The following is a 24,066-nucleotide window of genomic DNA, read 5'->3' as shown; positions in this document are numbered from 1 at the left end:
CTCAGATTGAGTAATGCAGTGATTCGTACCTGGATATAAGGAGAATCCTGGGTGACTAAAGCAGATGATGCTTGATGGACCTTATTGGAGAATTAAACAAGGAAATGAAATGGCACTGCAGGCACGGGGAACATGTACGTTAGTCTAAAGATCACGATATGTCCAGGCAATTGTAGGTGGGATGATTTGGCTGAAGAATAAGATGTGAGGGGTTGTGGATGATCATACGTTGCCTTGTATAGAATAATAGGAGGTGGGAATCCGGTGATGAGGACTTGGCAATTATTAGTTATCTGTTGAAGAATGCTTATAATGCTTATTTCTCAGTGTATTACTCAGGGTTCTTCAGGGAAACAGAACAAATGGGATACACATACACACAAAATAAGGAATTTGCTCATGTGATTATAGATTATGGAGGAAGTCCAAAATCTGCAAAGCCAATGTGTCAGTTCAAGTCCAAAGGCCAGCAGGCTGCTGAAGAAGCAGGAAGAGCCAATGTTTCAGTTTGAAGGCCATCAGGTGGGAAAATGTTCTCTTACTCAGAGGAGGGTCAACCTTTTGTTCTATTCAGGCTTTTAACTGATTGGATGAAGCCTACCCATGTTAGGGAGGGCAATCTGCTTTACTTACTTAGTCTACCAATTTAAATGTTAGTTTCGTCTAAAAGTACTCCCACAGGAACACCCAAGATTTTCTTTGGCCAAATGTCTGGGCACCCTGTGTCCCAAGTCAAGTTGACATATGAAATTAATCATCACAGCCAGTAAAGTAAAATCAAGTTGCACATTATTTATTTTAGGCTTAATTATTAATTATTGACAATTATACATATACCTTGACAATTTAAAAGTTTTCATGCATGCAGATGAGGTATTAAATGAAAAATTTGGACTTATTAATTAATGACTATACTTTTTAATGCTAACATGTGGACTTCAAGTCATGTTCCAGTTTGAATTTTCTAAGTGGCATTGGACTATGTGACACTTAATGCTGTATATAAATGAAGAGTTATTCAGTGTAAATGAGAGTACATATTAAAAATGATTTTTTGGGGGGAGGATGTACCCTACGGGTTTAGATATCAAAATATTTCATCATGTGCCACAGGTGACCTTTTAGATTTTAAAAAGCGATTTTTTTATAAAAGAGGATAGTGTGAAAACTAAAACTTGGAGGTTAATATTAGTCATCAAACTGACAGGTCAGATATGACTTAAAATTATTTCCAGTATTTTTCTAGTTTATCCTTAGGTTTTTTTGGGGGAGAGAACAAAGACTAGATTCTTGTGTTATAGTATTTATGGTTCTGGGAAGTAAAATAATTTCATGATTTCCCCCAGTGCTATTGTTTTTATTTTAACCTCTAAAAACTTCTAAGAAGTGCTTTATTAAAAGTTAGAACAGAAGATTAGGAATTCTAAAGGCTTCTATTTTTGTTTTGATTTCATTATTAACCTCAAGGAAGTTGTTAAATACTTTGTTTGCCTTGAGAAATTATAAGGATTAATCATATTATGTTTGGAAAGAGTTTTGTGCTTCATGAAAAAAATGAATTTTAAATATATTGTGTATTTTTTTCCCACTCTGTGAGTTGGGGAATACTAGAATAACTGGAATTGAGGGGGTTCAGTTTATTTGAGCCTTGTTGCTATAGCTGCGTTCTTTCCCATTGTGGCCTTCCAGCTGCATAGCACAAGTAAAGTAGTTGCTATTGTCTCTTTTTAAAGAAGATCTTAAGTATATTAACATTCCCTGTTAAGATTATCAGTGTATGTTTATGGAATTATTAATAGAAATCACACAGGATGTTTCAGTCTAGATCTAGTGAACAAACTAAGATATTTACAATCAGAACTAAAAGGTATCCATTTTAGTTTTAAAAGAATTCTGTGATGAAAACATAGCACTGCTTATTACTCAAGATGTGTATTCCATTATTACACATAACTACTGTATATTTAGTGAAACTGTGAAACTTGGAAAGAAAGCTTAGTGGGACAAAGTTGATACGGATTGTTTACCAAACTTTGAAATGAGACCACACGGGACCATTAGAAATTAGAGATGGATTGTATTTTGAGTAGACAAGAGGAATCTTAATTTATATTCTTAATGAATGTATATGACCATAACAACAACAATAGTTATTCTGTCAACATTTGTTGGGGATCTCCTTGCACCTGGCACTCTATACAACTTTACAAATATTAACTCATTTAATCGTCATTAAAACCCCATAATATAGGATCTTTTATTCTTTCCATGTCTGCTGCCTTTCTTTTGGATATATTTATAAACTCCTTATGGAAAATTTGGCTTCATATAGAGATTGATTTTTAGCCTCTCTTCCTATTTTATACATGTGAAATACTCCCAAAGTATGAATATATTATTTTTTGAATCTCTCCACATATTAAATTGAATTTATAGAAATTGTATTTGTCTCAATAATTTAAAAAATATTGAATGACTAAAAACTACCTTATATCTGTAATTGATAAATAAACATTGCATTTTTTTGTCTTCTGTTGGGCAAGAAATGGTAAAATTGTAATTTCTAGTAAACAATGCACATCAGAGTAGGAGATGAGTAGCTTTGAGTTTCTTTAATAGTTTTACACCAGAGGGAAATGAGTAGCAAATATTTTCTCAGTAAACTTACCATTCTCCAATTGCCCACAGTGTGAAGATTGGAGAAAACTGCAAAATTATCCCAAAAGAGTTATATCCAAAAAATTTATGCTATCTTGGAGGGATTAGCTGTAGTAGGCAATTTGTATATTTTTCAAAGAGAGAAACCTTTCATAAAGTCCACATTATGGAAAATCAGTGCAGTGAATAAGCAGAGATTCTCAATATGGCTGAACACCAGAATCACTTTTGGAACTCCAAAAAATAGAGGTGAGAATCTTGTTGGGTGGGTTGTAAGCATATGTATTTGAAAAATGTAAAAGCAAAACACAAAGATACTCAGAGTTGATTCTAGTGTGCAACCAGGGTTGAGAACCATTGAATTGGAGAATTGATGATTTTGAACCTTGTTGACTTTGAATGATTATAGACAGATTGAGAATGTATCATTATTACTAGTAAAGGTCATATTGATATGGACCATAGACTGGATTGCTTGAATAACAGAAATTTATTTCTCATGATTCTGAAAGCTGGGAAGTCCAAGATCAAGATGCTGGCTGATTCAATTTCCAGATGAGGGCTCTCTTCTAGACTTGCAGACAGCTGCCCTCTTGATGAGTGCTTGCATGGACACAAGAAGAAGCTCTAGTGTCTTTTTCACTTCTTAAACAAGCACTAATTCCATCATGGGGGCTTCACCCTCATAACTTAATCTAAACCTAATTATCTCAAACACCTTGCTTCTTAATACCATCACGTGGATGGTTCGGGTTTCAACATGAATTTCGGGAAAACACATTCAGTCCATGGCAAACTTTATGCCAACAGACTTGAAAATATAGGTGAAATGACCACATTCTTAGGCAAACACTATTGTATAAAGTCATTTACCCATTTAAGATATTGAATCTAATTGAAAACCCTACCACAAAGAGGCAGTTGGCTTTTACCAGTGAATTCTACAAAACCATTTAAAAGAAGAAATAATATCACTCTTACACACTTTTCTGGAGTAGAAAAAGAGAACACTTCCCACCTCATTATATGAAGTCAGTATAACTCTTTAATGAAAATTGGATAAGAACCCTTAAGAAAGTAAAATTGCAGGCTAATTTTTCTCATGAATATAGAGGCAAAATTCTAAAGATTGCATTTTCAGATTAAATTGTGGAGTGAAAAGGTAATAAAACTTTATTCTTCACAATCAACATGTTTATGTATATAGAAAATTTGAAATAATTTACAAACCATTAGAATTTATAGGAGAATTTAGCAAGGTTACTGAATACAAGGACTGTATAAAAAAATTAAATGTATTGTATATCAAAAACAAATAGAAAATGAAACTGAAAATATCAATTTACAATAGAATCAACAAACAGGAATAAATAACAAAAACTGCAAAAGGACTGTACACTGAAAACTATAAAACATCATTGAGAGAAATGAAGGAAGACCTCAATAAATGGGGAATATATCATGTTCATGATTTGGAAGGCTTACTATCTTAAAGGTGTCATTTCTGTCTAATATTCAGCAAGTGCTTTTGTGGAAACTTATTATAAAATGTATATGGCAATGCAAAGATTCCCAAACAAAAAAAGCTTTCTATTTAGAATAGCTGAAACATAGCATAATATAAATGCAAATAGATTTTTGAATTACTTCATTTTATTTATAGTTCATTTTTGGAGGGGAGTAGTAATATATCAGTTTTAATTTATTGTTGATTTACATTTGATAGAACTTGGAATTATATAAAGGATATATGATGAAACAAAGAAGGGAAGATCTGCCAATGTTGTTTTGCTTTAAAAAATTATTCTTCACTCATTATTTCATAAATTTGCCAAAGTCATCGTGGTGCCATCACATTGTTATATGTAGTAAATTACTTTGTATTTACACATTTAATTAATTAATTGTTTTTCTTGTGTGAGAAGCATTTGGAAATACAACTGTCTGGATTTTTGCTAGTCCAAAAATTTCTGTAAACATTTGGTTTCACTACGTGTAAGTTTGGATTAACTTAGTTTTCAACCTGCTGCTTTATATGATAATTATCTTCCAATCTAAAGCTTTCAGGACCTTCTAGTATCTAAGACAGCATGGGACTTCTATGATCTGATTTACTGAATGTCCCATTTTATAGTTCACTACTAAATCATCCCATGGCTTTCGAGTACTTGTCTCTTGTCATATTAAGCTTATGCCCATACTCTTCCTACCTCAATACATTAAAAAAATGTTTTTATCTTATTCCTCTTAATTACTTTCAAAGCCCCCTGCTTCCATTCCTAAGCAAAACCTATTCACCTTTCAAGAGTGAGCTCCTAACTCACTTTCATTATAAAGATTTATCTGATATTGTCAATCTATTTTTCTCTCTCACCACAATGATATTCCATAGCACTTACTATCTGGACCATTCATTTATGTTCTTAATTAAATTTAATTTTATAAGGATCATGTAACTTAGAATTATAGGCACTTTAAAGTTGGTAGGAACCTTACAGATGAGTGAAGAGAGTCCTAAAGAGATGAAGTAATTTTAAGGTAATATAACCAGTCGGAGCAGATCTGCATCCAAGAACAGAGGTGTCCTCTCAATGCGTTTGAGTTCCTATGGTTATATATATGTAGTTTTCTTGAATTTGTAGCATACAAATGAATGAAGAATGTGTCACATTCTTTTACAGAAATTGTTACAAAGTAGAAAGCATGATAGAAAAGGCAGGAACTATGGGAAGACCTGAATTACCCTTGTGATTAAAAACAGGAATTATAAAACTTAACTAGTAACACATATTTATTTCAAGTCATTAAATGAGATGATGAGTATGAAGACATTAGGACCTTTCGTGTGAAAATGCCTGATGTTCAGTAAATGTTAGATGTCTTTTCCCTCTCTTTATATTTTAGTGCTGTAGAATAGCTGTGGGTTTGTAAGCCTAATTTCTTTGGATTTAAATCCTTTTTATACTACTTATAACCCTGTGATCTAGGGCAAGTTACTTTATTTCTCTGAAGTCAGGTTTCCTGAATCTGATATATGGATTCAGAATGTTTGCAGGATCATCATGAGGATTGGCATTAATATAGCATGTAGCTCCTGGAATGTTCAATGTTCTTGATAAGAGGGAGGTGGTTAGTAATAAGAGTACTACTAAGTGGTCATGTTATTATTTTAAATGGTCTGTTATCCCCAGCTTTGCGTGGAAGAATCATTAACTATTGCTAGATCAGTGGTTATATAGAGCATGTTTTATGGAGTTGCCCATGTAAGAAGCAGCTGGGTTAAATATTAATCAAACTAACTTTTGATTTGGGACTCCTGTTTGAAATTAGTCTGTTTTCTCTCTCTGTGTCGTAATACCATGCAATGTCTCCTTAGTTGGCAGCAATATAGCCATTTCTTAGTATTTCAGATCTGCCTACTGTAGAGGAGAACTGTAGATCTTTTGAGAGAGTGCAGTTTCCGGGGTTTCCAGGGGTGAATATCACTATGTCATACAGCTTCTGTTCTTAAACCAGGTCACATCAAATAAGTCTTCCAAATTTGAAGAAAATCCATTTGGCTGTTTGGACTTGTTCTGGTAATAGCTAAACAGGAAGAAACTATTCCTTTGAATTGGCTAAATCTAGAGGAATGCCAAGGAAAATGCTGTACTTAGCCAGGGCACTAGGGGGCACAGTGAGCTGCACACAGGAGATAATCTCATAGCCTAAAGGGAGGATCTGCCTGGGAGGTAGGATTCTATCCAGTTCTGGGAGACTCCTTATAAACGTGGAAGGATTGAGTCGGCACGCCAAATAACTGCCTCTTCCAGTTACTTCCTTTCAAGTGTATCCTGAGATCTCTTCTTTCTGTTGCTTGCACAATGCCCTGGTTTTGCATGAACAAAGTGTTAAATACATCTTATTGACTTGGGTGGTAAGAAGAGTAAAGGACATCTCAGTGTGTAGTCCAAGTAACGCCACTTGGCCCAAAGGCAAAACCTCCCCATTGTTCAACAGTCAGGAACTGCAGGTAAGCATAGGTTTCAGCATACGAGGGCTTTGTTTCATATTCTGTGTGAAACTTAACAATTTTTCCTTTTTATCTCAGAAAGAATTTCACAACAGATTTGCATACTTATGGATGCAAAAGAAGATGAAGAGCATGTAGGTCGTTGTCTTGAAGAAATGCTAAAAAAAGAATTAAATGTGAGTATTCAAAGATCAAGTTTCATGATATTGAAGAGGTGAATGTATATCTCTTTTCTCTCTCCCTTATTTTTTGAACTGAACAACTTCCTAGTTAACCTCATATCTAATATTAGGGCTAAGGAAATGGAAGAAGTAGGAATAAGCGTGAGGAAGTCTATAGGAATTATTTACAACCTTTACCACTGAGGACTTCTATTATTTATTTTTATGACAACTTTGTATTCTGAAATGTTTTGTTTGCCAAACTGATTTTATTAAATTTTAATTAATTTCCCTGTTTTCATTAAAATGTATAACCACCAATCAGAGCTTATGGTGAACATGTGATGAATTTTTTTTTTTTAACAATATACGTGATTAAATTCTAGTTAAAGCAGAAGGAAAAAGTTCATTTTAGTTAGCAGATTTTATCATGATAGCACAGTTAGAAAGAGAACAGGCTTTGCTATCCGCCTGCCTGTGCTCAGATATTGGCTTTATTGCCTAATTTCATTATCTTAAATTGAAAATGTAATAACATCCACACTGTAAAGTTGTTGGGAGGGTTGAATAAATACATTTAAAGTGCCTAGAAAAGCATCTGGCATGTAGTAAGTTTTTGATGAACATGATCTATAATGTTTGACCTGTCAATGATGAGTTGAGACAAAGGTGTGAAGATATTAAGTAGTAGATAATCGAGTTCCCAAACTTTAGTCCTATATTAGATACATGAACTGCTAAAAACGTACCTTCCTGGAATACGTAAAAATTTAGTGAACCAGAGTCTAGGATAAGCTCTAGAATCTAAGGTTTTAACAAACTGCCCCAGGTATGCCCCAGAAGGCAGTCAGTGCCAAATTCTACCAGTAGTATTTGGAGCAACAACCCAAAGCTGGAAAGAAAATGACAGCCATCTCAGCTGTCTCTTAGCTGTAAAGGTCATACTACAATCTTCTCCTCTGTGTTGCTTTTATCCCTTGACTTCCCTCTGTATCCTTGGAAATTTTATCACCTTGTTCTCTAGTTTCTATCTCAAGTCCACCTGTTGAAAATCTATTCCTAAGTTCTCTGCCCCAATTTCACTGCTGCACTTGCAGAATATTTCACTGTAGGTAACCTCCCACTGCCTCACCAACTGAAGCACCCTTTTGCCTCAAAAATAGTCTTTTACTCTTGGATAATCTCTTTCATTCTTTATCCAATCAATGCACAAGCCAATAAGATGGGACCCTGAAAGAATATTATTGGAACCCTGGTTATCAACCCAAACCTAAGTTTAGAGAGCTGGGATTTTATACTATAGTTAAACACCCAGCTGTTGGATTCTGTGTGACTAATTCCTTGATTAGTCTTTCTAGTATTAGACCCTGCAAGGAATCCTTTTGGTTACAATTGTTATGATATTCACTTTCTGTTGTTTCTTTTCCTGTATATGTTTAGTGATGAAATGATATGGGATTTAGGCATATACACGATGGTACATTACTAACCTATGTGATTTATTTAGCCCCTGGCCTCTCAGGTCCTTATCCTTATTTCCTGTGACCTTTATTTTCAGTGCACTTCATTTATCTACCCATTGGGCCCAGTCTGGATATTGCCATCATCTTAACTGTACTGAAAAATAAATTCTAAGGCTATTCCTTGTATTCTGACCACAATATTTTGTCATCCCATATCTTTTACTAAATTACTCCTACTGCCATATTTCAATTTTATATGAAACTCCGGGCCGGCCCCCTCTCTTCTCTCTCTCCTTCAGCTAGCTTTTGTTTTACATCCTTTCTTACCCAACGTAGATTCCATGATCCATCACTTCAGTGGATCATGGATCTTCTATCAATATCTTCAATTCCTTTGTCCTTCAAATGCACCCGCTTGGTAAAACTCCATCTGTGTATTGGTCTAACTTTTCGCTTCTCTAAGCCTTTACTCAGTCTTTAAGACTATTACTCAATTAATCAGTCATTAGGACTGTTCTCTCTCCTGAGATCTAGTTCTCCTCCCCCCGCCCCCAACTCCCATCAACATTCCAACATGTTCAAGTTCCTTCCTTTAAAACAAAATGAATAATCCTCTCTTAACCCAAGGTTATTCTGTAGCCATACTTCTTTAGAATAATTTACCTTCTCATTCCTTAATCCATTCCATTCTGACTTCCACCCCAATCCTCCATAGGACCTGCTCTCAGTGAGGTCCTCAGTGACTGCCCTATGGGAAATTCACAAGACATTTCAGTCCTTACCTTGATTTATTGTAACATTTGACTCTCTTGTCTTTTTTCTAGACGGAATCTCAGTTCGTGGATCCATCTTGTTTTTCTGATCATCCATTTTCATTTTTGGCTTCCTCTTCTTAGTTTCTTTTGCAGGATTCTGTGGATAATTTTTAGGTTTCTGTAATAGATAAGTGGATTTCTTTAAAAAACCATACTGATGGCTTCTTGTATCCTCTATTTGCTAGAGACAAAATTTATTCTCTAGCCCTGTGTTTAATTATTCGGTATCCTGCATTTCAGATCTGTATGTTCAATCAGAAGTTCCTCACAGTATCACGCTTAAATATCAATAATATTTCACATTCACAAAGTCTTGCTCCACTCATTCCTTCTCCATCTGCTAGGGTTTCAATCTCTGAACATGTATATTATCTACCTAATTCTCTAAACCTGGTGTAATCTTTGACTCGTTCTCTGTCTCACTCTTTTTCTTTTGTTTCTTCTTCTTCTTCTCCCCAAAGTCCCCCAGTACACCGTTGTATATTCTAGTTGTAGGTCCTTTTGGTTGTGCTATGTGGATGCCGCCTCAACATGGCCTGATGAGTGGTGCCATGTCTGCTCCCAGGATCTAAACCAGCAAAACCCTGGGCCACTGAAGCAGAATGCACAAACCTAACCACTAGGCCATGGGGCCAGCCCCTCTATCTCACTCTTAAAGCAAATCAAATTCCATAACATTTGAATTCTACCCCTCAATATTCCTCACCTGTGTCCTTTTCTCTTCATCACCACTGCCACTATCCTACGCACCCCAGCTCTTCTCTGGATTATCACGACAGTCTGCTAACTGACCTCCAGGCTCCAGTCTTGCCCCTCTCACATTCATTCATGTGACTGTTAGCATGATCACTTTTAAAATGTCTGTCTTATCACATTACTTCCCACTTACATCTGTTTCTTGACTTTCCATTGCTCCTAAATTAATATAAAAATTCCTTGCCATGTCTTATAAGATCTCTCACATTACCAATACTGCTAATAAAAATAACAAAAACAGCAACAATAATAGGCAACAATTTTCACACCTATTTTGTACTAGGTACCATAGCATATGTTCTTAGCAACCTTCTGAAATAGTTACTATTATCCTTGTTTTCCAGATGACAACTGAGGCACAGGGGTGATGTCTAACTTGTCATTTTTAACATTGCTATGAAGTGGCAGAACAGGGAACAGTGGAGATGAATTTGCATTCATGTGAAACCAAAGTCTATCCTCTTAACTGGTACTTTTGCCAAATAACCCTGCATCTCCACATTGTGCACTCTTCAGGCCAGCTCTGCTTCTTTCAGTTTCTCAAATTTGGTATTACTTTCCTACCTCTAGAGCCTTCATTTATGATGCCATTTTTCCCAGGGAGCTTTTCCACTTACCTTTCTGGTCTGTGGGACACTATCCAACCCCATCTGAGGTCTTCTCAGAGCCTAGTGCAGTCTTGATACAAAGGGGATATTTATCGAATGTTGACAAAATAAATGAATGGATAAATGATCATGACTTGTTATTACTAAGTTGAATGTTGTATTATGTATTGTATTATGCTTTCTGCATAACAAATTACTTCCAAATTTAGTAACTTTAAATAACAAACACTTATTACCTTACAGGTAATAAATATATTGTGGGATAGGAATCTAGGCACAGCTTAGCCAAGTTCTTTTGGCTAAAGGTCTTTCATTTGCTCTCAAACAAGCTCTTCTCTGTAGACTGAGGCTGCTGTCTCATCTGAATACTCCATGTGAAAATGGATTCTGCTCCCAAGCTTACTCATGTGTTTGTTGGCTGGCCTCAATCTCTTGCCATTTGGGCTTCTCCACAGGGCTGCCTCACATTAGAGAGACATTGAAGACACAGTCTTTTTGTAACCTAATCCTATCACTTCTGTCATTTTCTGTTCATTTGAAGCAAGTCAATATGTCCAGCCCATACTCAAGAGGAGGAAATTATATGAGGTGGTGAAAACTGGGAGATATGTGAATTGTTAGGAGGGCCATTTTAGAGGTTGCTTACCACAATCACGTATCTGTTACTAAGGTGATAAAGGAAATGCCCACTAATGGCAGTCCTAGCTTCCTGTGGCATGTGAGGCACTACTGTATATGTCTCATTCTTTTCTCAATATCAGAAATTTATCTTAGTGTAACTAAAAGTTCCTCGTTGAAATAATCCATCCAAACTAATTCCTTAGTTGAATAAGTGGAGGCACAGTCTGTTTTATATGGAAACTAGTTCTTAATACTTGAATCTGCCAGAAATTCTATATGCAAACATCAGAGTTGATCAGAAAAAATCCGAAGAGTTTTGGAATTGATGACAGACAAGAAGAGTTAACTAGCCAAAGCCAACAGCCTGAGGACATACTCTCAACAAGAAATGACTATAATCTGAATTAAATGCAGTTCTATCCAGTATAAACCAGCCTAGCAAATTTTCAAATTCCAATAGAGAAAAGAGTTAAACTAATTTGTTTAGATTTTTATGTTGATTAGTTCATAGTATAATTCTAGGTAACCTGCCATATAATCTGATAAAACATACTGAACATTAACTGAGCTTTAGAAGAAATGAGCCTACTAAAGAGAGAGATGATCCTCTTAACATATTATTCACAGCTTCGGAAATGGTTTCTGAGATTCTACTAAGCTTCCTTTCTAACTTTCTCTTTTCTCTTGCTGAGCCTTCCCCACCCCCAGTCACTTTTTTTTCCATTTTTTTGATGAGGAACATTGGCCCTGAGCTAACACCTGTGCCGATCTTCCTCTATTTTGCATGTGGGACACCACCACAGCATGTCTTGTTGAGCCGTGTGTAGGTCCACATAGGGATCCAAACCTCAGGCTGTTGAAACAGAGTGCACAAACTTAACCACTAGCCCACCCGTCCAGCCCCTTCTGCAGAGTTTTTTTTAACTGTGAGGGTCTTCATTGTTGCTGGCAGTTTATTCCTACCCACTAATATTGGTTTTGTAGTAGATGTTATCTATGGGTTTCTGGTTTTGAAGTCCTCCTTGCGTTATGTCTTTTTGTGGAGAAATCTGCAGAGATTCAAAGACTAAAACAACTATCTTTTCAGAATCTTCTTCCCTTTTATTCTTTGTGTGTGCTCTGCTTGTTATTTCTAATTTTTAATCACTTAAATTTCTCTCTGACTTAATTTCAACTATCTAATTTATCTATAAATACAGATAACAACTTTGGAATTTTACAAAATGAAGCTTGACTTGAAGTTAGGAATTTTATTTGTATAATAAAGCCAAGGAGTGTACTGATGTTCAAAAGAAAGAAATAGCGTGGTTTCTCAAGAATCTCTGAAGTGTAGTATCCTACTTTGAGGAGATATATTGGATTTTTTTCCCCCATAAACTAGGAGTTAATGTAGAACTTGTAAACCTGAATTTTGCCCTGTTAAACTTGGTTGACCTTGGAAGGAGAGGTCATTCATTTCTGCTACATCTGTCCTGGCTTCTTAATCTGCCTAAAAACTGTTAAACCACACAGCTTATCAGAATGTTTTTTCTCTTAAACAATGACAACTCTAACAATTATGGAGTGCCTATTGTATTCCAGGGACAGTGCTCTGTTCCTTAATCCTTTAAAATAACCCTATGACTTTCCCCCTTACTATATAGATAGAAATAGGGAAACCTTGTGGTTTAACGATTTGCCTAAGATCATAAAGCTAATGCCTGTAGAAGCTAGTTGATTCATTTTGGTTTCTACTACTTAATATTCTTCAAAGAAAGGTGAAATGAAAGAAATAAAAGACAGATTTTAAAGTTTGACAGAGGACTTATATCTAAGGTCAGAAAGAAGTTGTCTCCTTGGGGAAGGAATTATCTAGTTTTCTATAATTTTTCTCTCCCCTTATAAGGGCAAATATATCTTCTGGCATTTTTCAGCTCATAACTTATAGAAACACAAAATGCCACATATTCTAAGATTTTTTTTACCTCTGAGAACTTTTTTCTCTCTTTGAAAAGAGCATATAAAAAGGATGAAGTCACCACTGTTGAAATCCAGCCACCTGTAGGGCACATCCATGTGGGTGTGGAGCAGCTCAACACACAATGGGAGGATTGTTTTATTGGCATGAAAAAAAAAGTTTCCTGATGAAAGAGATTGGGTATGCTTATTGTAATTATCTGTGTTAAATTTTGAGACATACCTTAAGGGTGAACTGAGTATCTCAACTCTAATGTAATGATACACACAAATACATGGAAGAGGTTGCTGAAAAGTAAGATAAGGAACTAACTGGGCAAGGGACACCTCTCCCACCCTCCATACACATGCACATTTCACTTATACTTAACTTTGAAGACTTTATGATCAGGCTTGTTATACTCCTCCTTTGAATTCTTAAGGAGTTTGAAGTGTTTGACAGAGCCTACCTGCTTTGGAGGTAGAGTTCTCTAGAGATATATCAGGACAGTAGACTCTGCTGGAAGAGACCTCTTCTTCCAAACTCTCAACAAATGTTGAAAAGTGGTTGTTGCTATATAGTGTGCTGAGAATAGCAAGGAATTTATTAATAGGAAGATCAGTCTTTCATTAATTCCTTAATTTTCTAATGTATTTACCAAATAATAAATGCCAACCAAGATTTAGTCACTGGTTATAGGCTGCTGAACAATTAGGTATGATTCCCTGTCCTCAAGGAGCAGACCATCCACTTGGGGATAAACCAGTAAACCAATGCAAAAAGATGTTGAATTACAAATTGTGGTAACTAAACAAACAAACAAATTGTGATAACTGTTCTAAGGAAAAAGTAAACTGTGTTTATGTTACTGCCCAAGGGGGATTGTCTGCTTGCAGCAAGACATGTTAATAGTTAGGAGGCAAGGTGGTAGGAGAGAAAGGGTTTCTCTATTATAGCTTGCTAGCAAGAGGGATGATGGCTGACTAATGTCTGAAATAACCATCTTACAGAACAAAGACTACAGGCCAGTTATATATGGGGTTGGTCTCCAGGTAGGGGAGGTGGCTGGTCTGTGGGTGGGGCATCCATCTGATCTCCGGTTTGGGGCAGACTTCTGGTCCCAGTTCCTCATAGTCCTTTGTTTTACTGTATATGCATCAGAGAGTGGAGCAATGCCCTATACCCCAATCTTTCAGTTGTCATTGATGATGGCTGTCAGCATAGGCTCTCTGCCCAGGGTCATCACATTCCTAGAGAACTCAAAAGAACAAAGTTATGATCTTAAAGCCCCTGAGAGGGGCCACAAAATCAGAGCATGTCTGGGCCAGCTAGTCAGAGGTCATTCAAAGTTACAATATGGTTTCTTTTCTACAATATGCCTTCCCTTATGTCAACCTTGTGTTGAGCCATTATCACTTACATAAGAGATTCCTGGAAAATGATTTGGATTGGAGTGGAGGGCAGTGAAATAGAATCTCTTGGCAGATGTGGCATTTAGTTAAGCCTCAAAGGCTAATCAAGAGTTAGATATTTAAAGAGAAATCCAGAAAGAGCAGCATGTGAAAGGCACATAAAGAGCTTTGTTCATGAGTGTTGAACTAAGAGCGCTGTGGTTGGAGTGAAGTGATCAGAGTAGGGGTGGTGCAGTGGGAGGTGAGGATAGAGGTGGGGAAGGGCTGAATGGGGCTGTGTAGGCCACGTTAAGCTTACTACTACTTCTTGTATTTTGTCCTGAGAGCAAGAAGTATAGAAGTCTAGCTAGAAATGACATGATCCAATTTACGTCTATAAAAAAAGATTATGTTGGCTGCTATTTCTTGAAAGTAAAATTCTGTAGAAGAAGAAATGTAGTATTTAATGTTTTCATATATAACATTACCCCTAAAAACAGGTGTGTTCAACCCAATTTTCATTCCTTTAATAAAAGAAATGAAGCTCCTAAAGAATGCTGATCTATGTTCTGAACAAACAGGGACTGTAGGGGATTTTTGTGTATTTTGCTTGGCCACTTCTTCCTGTTTCCTGGAGCACATAGTTTAATTATTGTTTTGTGTAACCACAAATGACAAGCAGGATGTAACTGAAAAATCATTTGTTTTCCTGGGTGTCAGGCATGCCCTGGTCTTGTTGAGGCTGCCTGTGGTACCTAGTTTATTTTCCTAATGCCCTCAAGGTTGTGTCCAGTGTATGCATCTGTGCCTTTTCTTATAGACCTAACTAAATTCCGTATGTGATATATTAGTGAAACAAGACACCAAAAACAGCAAGTGAAGAGGAAAAGAAAAAATAAAAGAAAGAAAATAAATTAAGCCATTGCAGCATCATAAAGCCCATTCAAAATAGGGTTATTCAGTGCTTATTTGACACATTATGACAATATTTGGGGTTACATTTTTAAGATTTCTCGTTTTTTGAAGTTGAACACTGTACAGTATAGTTTAATAACAGTGAGATAACACTGTGAACCCTACTGTTGGCCCTCTGACTCTGAACAATGCCAGCACAATTAATTCATTTAGACTATGTGGTTTTGATGTATGTACAAGACTACAGAAACTAGCTGAAGACCATTCAATTAAACCCATTCAGTTTATTTGGGATGTTAGCCAGATTTCCTGATCAGTTTAACAGAGGTAAAAAGATCCAAAATTATTGGACCACCTAGTTGCACTGGATGGTATTAATTATGTTCATGCTATATTTAATAAAATTAAGTTTATAATTATAATTTTTTGTCATAGTTGTAGAATATGATTATTAATGAGAGAGTAAGGATAAACCTTCCTCAATGCTACTTTCTCTCCTATTTCTTTATATACTTAACATATCTTCACCTTTCATATCTCTATATTTTTGAGACACAGGGACGTATTGAAATACTACTCTTCCTAAAAGAACCAGGTGGTTAATTTGTAAAAATGGTATTTTACCTCCTTGTCTACTTAGGAATGAGGTCACTGCTCACAAGTTCTAGACAACTGATATGATAAGTTAAAAACAAACAAACCAAAAGAACCGTCAACATCTCGCTTTGGCTATGTATTTGTAAATATCAGATCTTCTAATTCAGGGATTTAATTGATTTTACACACATGATAAATACGTTTAGAAGGAAAATCCATATAAAAAGCTGAAAAAAGTTGCTCTTTGGTGTATGGATTATAGTTTCCAACCTTCAACAGCTGATTTTGATGAGTATGTGTATACTAATTTTCTTATGCTATTTAAATTGAGATATAGTTTTAGAGCTTATTCACTATTTCACTTCATTTTATTGATTTTTTTGGTTCTGAATATAGGATACATAGTGTTTTTAAAATGTAATTTAATACTTATTAATTAATATTTGCCCTAATCATTGAAGATGCACTTCATTTCAACTATTTGCATGCAGTATAACTCTACTTTGTAATACAAAGTAGATTATTCTATTGTTCTCGTGGCTTTGGCTAAATCATAGGTCCAGGATTTTTGTTGTTCAAGGAAAACTGAATCAAATGTCCTCCTTTGAGCTTGTGGTCAGAATAAATTATCCATGGCATCTTATTACTTGAAAACTTGTTTCCAAAGCCTGTAAGTATGTGTCTGCGTAGGTTAAAAATCTCCTCCTTCCCTTTCTTGCATTGATACTGTATACCTCCAGTGACTGTTCACTGCATGTGAGTCAAACAGAGTCTATACAGCTTGATTAGTTATTTCAGATCTTTCACGACCTATACTGGACCTTTCAGTGACAATGTTATCTCTATCGTGGTTCATCATATTGTCTTCCTCACACCTTGAAATTATGTACTTTTCTCTCTCACTCAGCATTCTGCTTGATCCCATGCGGCCCCTACTTGTCAGTTTTATGTTAGTTTGATATTACTCTTTCCATAAAGTTGTCCCTATTTTTCTGGTTCTTGGACTTACTAAATTACTCACCAACAGTGGTGTCATTCTGCGTATCCTGCTTTTTTATTGTTATTTATTCTTATGCCCATCTTTTTCACCATCTCTTTTATCACTGAGCCCTTGCACAGTGCTTTATATGTGGTGGGAGTCAGATAAATAGTTGTGGTTAATGGTGATAGGATGATGAACAAGCAAGATTGTGGGATATCTCTCCAGCTGGACATCAGCCAAATATGTTTTTGGAGATAAAGAGGTAGCCGTTAGGCGTCCATCAATCATGTAAACAGATGAGAAGAGTTTAAACACAAAGTACCCCCAAGAAATTCTAATTGATTTCGCAACAAGAAGAAAACTTTTTACAAAAGGAGGGAAAAGAAGGGCAAATAGCAGATGTTGCAGAGATTAGAACAACTAGAGTTAGCAACGGTGATGAAGTTGGTGGCCAGTAGCCCTCTGTCAGGAAAGGAAAGAGAGAGGAGAGACGGTGATGGAGAAATGAGCTCTGCAGAAGGGGAGTTGCAGTGGAGTGCAGAAATAGGTCCATAAGCAACATTTTAAGATTTGTTCTTCAGAATCTGTAATAAAATTCTGTATCAAGATATGAAGCTACCTTTCTCTATTATCTAGACATATACTGCTTTAAAAATATCCTGATGTATACACATGTTCACACACTTCTGAAATAAATTACATCATTTTTCTGTTATTTTTGCTCAAAATGTGATTTATTGTCAATATCTATTAAGGATATGTTTAATATCCTTCATTAAAAAAATTTTGGACCTATAGGCTAGACAATGTATATTCAATAGGTTATTAATATGTAACTCATAATGGAAAGTTATTTAAGATGGAAATTTTATTTTACAGGTAAATATAGCAATTTTATTTCTCATTTGAAAGGAAAATACATTAATGAAAAATAGTTCGCTTACTGTATGGTGTTTAAACATTTACAATGGCAGTATTTGGATTGTACAAGTATTGAGGTGGTATTAAATATTGCTTGAAAGTTCATCTAGTGTATAGTTTCTTTATGATTATATGTGAAAGAACTCTTCACTTTGCTATTCATACATATTTATAGCTGTTTTTAGTTTTCTTGTTTATTTCCTTTCTAATTGAAAATTAGAGATAATATAAAGACTATGTGGCAGACGGAGTTTGAGCTGAGAATTTGTTTTTAATATATACCTCATCTTATCTAGCCATTTTGAACACACTTGTCACATTTGTGGTATGATATCATTTTAAAAATTATATTACAACATTTGATAAAATGCAATTTTAGTATTTCCTTTGAGAAAAGAATGACTATAATAAAGCCTTGAAGTTGCTAGAATATTACTGCTTTTAGTGTCAGTTATTGATTCATGAATAATGCTGAAGACCAAAAACTAGAACTCTCCATCTAACCCAGGGTTTTGTGATAGCTATACTATTGACGTTTTGGTACATATAATTCTTTGTTCTGGAGGGCTGACCCATGTGTGCATCATAGAATATTGAATAGCATCTTTATCCTCTACCACTAGGCGCCAGTAGTGCTTCCCCATCCCAAGTGCTTCCCCATGTGACAACTGAAAATGTCTCCTGACATTGCTTAATTTCCCCTGAGGACAAAGTTGCCCACAGTTAAGAGCTGCTAATAGAACCTGTTTTGTTTCATGCACTCTCAAATTTTACAATGGCTTGAGGGGGAGGGGGTAAAGCTATATATATCATATTTCCAATGAATGCATAGCTAAATGTAATAAACTATTTATAGTCTTTAGTAGACTATTTAAATCATCTATAAAACTGATTGGAAACTATTGGTGTGGATTCTAACTAGTAATTTCAAATTATGACATTTTGACTAGAATATAACTTGTACATATTTTATTAGTGCATATTTGTATGGAAAAAGGCTCTAATTATATTTCTGTATCCATCTGGGCAGTGTTTGTATTAGTTAGAAAAAGTTAAAATTTTGTTAAATGTAAAATTAGATTATGCTGTACATTTGGCAAGAACTTGAGGGAAAAAAACAACTGAAGTAATGAATTCTTGATTTTAGTCACTGGCGTTTGCCATACTGATAGATTTAATAAAGATAGAGGTAATTTATTTTAGATGGTACAGAAAGGCAATAGCTTCGATAGAGTCAAGGTTAAAGTTATCTTCTGACTGCTGGATGGAGGCACACTCCTCAGTAAATATATCTCCTGAAAATGAGAGAGGACCTTTAGATTAACGTGGGTTCAAATTATCTAACCTCTTGCTGCTTGAAAGTGTGATCCATGGACCAGTTATAGCAACATCAACTGGAAGCTTGTTAGAAATGCAGATTCTTAGACCCCACCTAATATGTAAAAGGATCAAAATCTGTAGTTTTAACAAAATTCCCAGAGATTTTTATGCATATTGAAATTGGGGGAGCACAGGTCAAAACTTTATTTCATCTTCGCCGTAAGAATAGCAACTTCATCTGATTCATTGCTATGGTCTCAGTGTACAATCTAGTGTCTGGCTCAGAGCCCTCAATAAATGTTTATTGGTTGAATGAATGGAATTCTAATGCCTCAATGGATAGAATACTCTTTGAGACTTTATTTTTAACGAAGACGGATAAGATTGGTTTATGTCAGCTTGCTGATTCTCAGCTTGCAGATGTTTTATGCGTTAGTAAGAAACATCAACAGGTCATATTACTACACGTACCTTTTTAACATATCATCCTTTGTCATTTACAAAATGACAAAATGGACAATATTTACAAAATATGCCTGCCAAACATGATTTATGAGCTAATGCCAGTCATTTCTCATTTACTACCAAATTGTCCATTAGTTATATATAGTGTAACATTCTATAGTAGAATTCAATGGAAAGATAAGCTTGAGCAGATGTGCATTTGGTAGCTTTACGTTTTGTTTAGACACTATCTAGCTTCACATGTCTAATCTGTATGATAAAATGGAGCCTTGAATTCTTTTGTTAGTGCTCAGGCTTGTTAGGATTAGGGCCTGTGTTTTCCATTCCACAGTCCTTGTAGTTTTGCATCAGAACAATAATTGGCCTTCCAAGGGAATTTTAACAATGAAAGAGAGGGATGCATAAAGAAGGACTTTTATTAAGAGTATCACCACAACAATCACTTCTGCTACCATCACAAATGGCTCAGCTGGTAGTGAATGCAGTGGTTCAGAAGCACTTGACTCTTCCAGGATCAAATCTGAGAACGTGAATTGGATGACCTTCTTAAATTCTTTCTTCCCTGTCCAGGACCCAGAAAAATGATCTATTAGGGCATTGTGTATGGCAGCAATTAAGCTTTTTAGTACTCACATTACATCCTCTACATCAGGTCTTTCTCCTGGATTGACGTTAGGACCTGTAGTATCACTCATCTGAGTAAAGGTCCTGTGACTTCCATAATGAGGTAATAGTCACCTGGGGTAAACTGATACTTGGTGTACTTTAGAGGTTAAGTATGTGGACCTGGAGTCCAGCAGACTTTAGTCTGTGTACTACCCCTTACTGGCTTCTTTTTAAACTTCTGTGCCTCAGCTTCCTTGTCCAAGCATGAGGATGATGATAATATATGTACAAGTGTGCTATGTGATTTCAATAAGATAATTGTTTAAAGTATTTAACACAGATTCTGACAAATGGTAAAGCTTCAATAAATCCAAGGTATAAAATGCAAAGGGGTAATGGAGATAGGGTGTTGTGTTAAAGTGTCGTTTAAAAGTGGAAGTTAGATGAGAAGTGAGTGGAGTAATAATAGCAAATATTGAATATATGCTCTATGCAAGGATGACCACTAGTGCCTTACATATATTCAAGCAAACAAAGATGAATGACATGACAGCGCTCACATTAGACTTCAGTGTTTCTAGAACAGTGATTATTGGGGAAAGTTCATGTACTCAGGAACGAAGGCAGTGTCCATTGCATTATGAAGCATTGCAAATGGATCTTCAAGGCAGAATGTTAGATTCCAAACTTTGCACCGTGTGGCTTTTAAGCTGCATAATTAAGGAAGTACCAGCCCTTTCCCTGGTTTGATAAGAGACTGGGATCCAACACCAGTCACCACGACAGAACCTTGGTTCTAGTGCTGTTCTGCCGGCCCAGCATTTAGGATTGGGAGAATATCAAGACTTTGGTGTGTCCAACAGGTTAGAATCTGAGTCTTATGGTGGCAGCTTATGAAGTAGAGGGCCACTGGTATGATCCACTAGCTCAGTGTTTGTGGTTGGGGGTTCATAGCTTACATAACATGGCAGAATGGTAACCTGATTATTTTATTACCTCAAGCTTCATTGCCTTAAAGCTGTAGCTTTTTTTTCTGAAGCTTTCCAGGAGGCCAACCAATAGGGAGAAGATCCTTGAAAAGTTAATCTTTAACTCTCACATATTACTTTAACTAATCTTCCTATCAATTCTGAACAATTTTTTTTATTGATGACTAAACTGAGCCACAGGGCCTAGGTAATTTACCCAGAGTCACACAGCAAGTTTGTTTCAGAGCTACATTTAAACCCAGGGAGCTTGGCTTCAGAGGCCATGCTCTTTGCAAAAAAAGAGGCTGAACACTGATTCTAAAAAATAAAAAATAATACAGTAAATGTGCAATGCTAGGTGGATAAAACCTCCACAAAAGTCTAAAAATAACCATAAAGTAAATGTTTATTGGCAACTCAAAAGTTTGAAAAGAGTGAATATTTCTTAAAGGGGTATCTCAGGTGAAGATTACTAAAAATCAAGATGGAGAGGCTCTGGGCTGTTATCCTCTGACTAAAGGTCCAGACATAGCACCCACAGGCCAGAGGCATCTCCACTGATGGTCACTGACTGATGAGCTGATGGCCCAATTCTCAGCCTTCAGTTGGCAGCTGACTATAGCTACAAATGGTTACCTTAAAAAATCTGAATTTGCAGTATAGAAAGACTTTCCCCCCAGTTTTACCGAGGTATAACTGACAAATAAAAATTGGATATATTTAAGGTATACAACTTGATGCTTTGGTATACAGATACACTTTGAAATGATCATCACAGTCAAGTTAATTAATGTATCCATCACCTCACATAGTTACCATTTTCTTTCTTTTTTTTTTTTGTGGTGAGAACACTTAAGATCTACTCTCTTAGTAAATTTCAAGTATACAATACAATATTGTTAATTGCAGTCACTAGGCTGTACATTAGATTTCCAGAATTTATTCATCTTGCATAACTGGAACTTTGTACCCTTGGACCACCATTTTCCCATTTCCCCACCCCTACCCCCACCAGCCCTTGGCAACCACAAGACTTTTAATTCTTAATGTGTTGTCTACAGAGTGGAAAGAAAGTGCATCTGTCTCTCTGATTCCCTTGTTTACACCCACATTAGTGCCATTGTTTGAATGGGAGGGAGGTGAGAAATTGATGGATTTGGATTCAGAGGTGATCCAGCCAGCATGTTCTGTAGAAAGAGAGTTGGCTTTTCAAAAACACATTTTTGAACCTCTGACTCATGGGACTTGAATCAAAGTCTTTCAGCCTTAGTTTAGCCTTAACTCTTCTTGAAATGGAAAACATTTTTTGACAACCCACTTCCCTTCCTAATATCCATGCTTTAAATAGTATTTTGAATATGCAGATGTTTGCATTTAGTTAATAGTAAATCTTTTCTACATACTTATTTGTTGTAAGGAAAGAATTTTTTTTCCTTTTTTCTTTTGGTATCCTTCTTTAATTTTACTGAACACATTGGAAGGTTGTTTTAAATTTTGTTTAAATGTTCTTTGAACCAAGATATTTACAGAACAAGGAGTTCTTGTAGCCAGTGGATTGCTCCATTTGTTGTGTTTGAGTGTGGAAACATTGGGAATGACAGCATAAGATGATGCCATAGACCCTTTTCATAAACAGCCTAATAGCATTGTCTAATGTGGTCTTTGTTTATTCAAAGTGTCAAAGACTCCTCTGCTATATTTAGGTAAAATCTAAGTTTCTTTACTCAAGCATGGAAAATATTGTTTGTTTTCTGGTTGGAAGGAAAGCAGTATGACCAAATAAAAGAATTACACTTAACTGGAAACAATTATTAAAAGTATCTCAATTTCAAGAAGAAAAAAGTTGCAGTTTGGTTTTTGAGCTTTTTTTAAAGGGGGTACAAAAATGCCAATATTTAATGCCTTTTGTAACAATATTGTATATGCATTTCTATCTTAGTCTGTGGGCATTAGTTAGTGAATAGCTTTATCTTTTAATTGTCATTTTTAATTTTTCAAATAATGAGAGCAAATATATTTTAACGGTTGGGCAGTGTTCTTTTCATATATCTGTATCTATGGCCTATATTCTAAGAGCTTATATTATATTTATTTAACCGTTAATAAGGTTTAAGAAATATATAATAGCTTTGGGGCTGGCCTGGTGGCATAGTGGGCATAGTGGTTAAGTTCACGTGCTCTACTTCAGTGGCCCAGGGTTTGCAGGTTCACATTACAGTTGCGGACCTACACACTGCTCATCAAGCTATGCTGTAGCGGCATCCCACATACAAAATAGAGGAAGACTGGCAGAGATGTTAGCTCAGTGACAATCTTCCTCAAGCAAAAAGTGGAAGACTGGCAATAGATGTTAACTCAGGGCCAATCTTCCTCACCAAAAAAAAAAAAGAAAAAGAAAAAGACAAAATATGTAATAGTTTTAATATGAAAACAAGTATATGTTGAAGTCAATATGGGCTGAAGCCATCACAGGCAAGAATGAGCCTAGAGGAATATGGCCTTAGAGTTTAAGAATATTTGTGCTGAAGAGTGGAGTTGGATTGTTAGGATTTAAATAGGACATAGGTAGATTATGGAGGACTTTAATGACAAATTCACAATTTTAGATTTAGTAGGAATTACATGCAACACGTACATGTAAGACATATGTATGTATATTAAATTGCATATTCTTAATTGAAAAAATGAAAGCAGCTCTATTTTAGGAATGCTAAACTTAAAATACTCTTAATGTTTAGTGAATACTTTACCTTTTTTTAAAAGTATGTCCAGTATACAATTGCTGTAGACTGAAAGTGTTCTGTTCCCCAATTCGTATGTTGAAATCCTAAACCCAATGTGATGGTATTAGGAGGTGGGGCCTTTGGGAGG

At 35.7% G+C, this 24,066-nt stretch overlaps 1 protein-coding gene across 5 annotated transcripts in view; it reads left to right on the top strand.

Annotated features, from left to right (window-relative positions):
• CRPPA (CDP-L-ribitol pyrophosphorylase A) overlaps window positions 1–24,066 on the top strand; it is a 282,773-nt gene that overhangs the window by 112,477 nt on the left and 146,230 nt on the right. For all 5 annotated transcript variants that reach the window (XR_002807444.2, XM_023639317.2, XM_023639320.2 and 2 more), the window contains exon 6: window positions 6,749–6,846. Coding sequence is in view for 4 of the 5 variants with exons in the window: in XM_023639317.2 (XP_023495085.1) it covers window positions 6,749–6,846 (98 nt within the window). In the remaining variant the exon portion in view is untranslated. The remainder of the gene's footprint in view (window positions 1–6,748; window positions 6,847–24,066) is intronic.

Source organism: Equus caballus, chromosome 4 (assembly GCF_041296265.1).
Source record: "Equus caballus isolate H_3958 breed thoroughbred chromosome 4, TB-T2T, whole genome shotgun sequence".
Taxonomy (NCBI): Eukaryota; Metazoa; Chordata; class Mammalia; order Perissodactyla; family Equidae; genus Equus; species Equus caballus.
The sequence above is the reverse complement of the archived record's forward strand: the minus strand, read 5'-3'. Positions and strand labels throughout refer to the sequence as shown.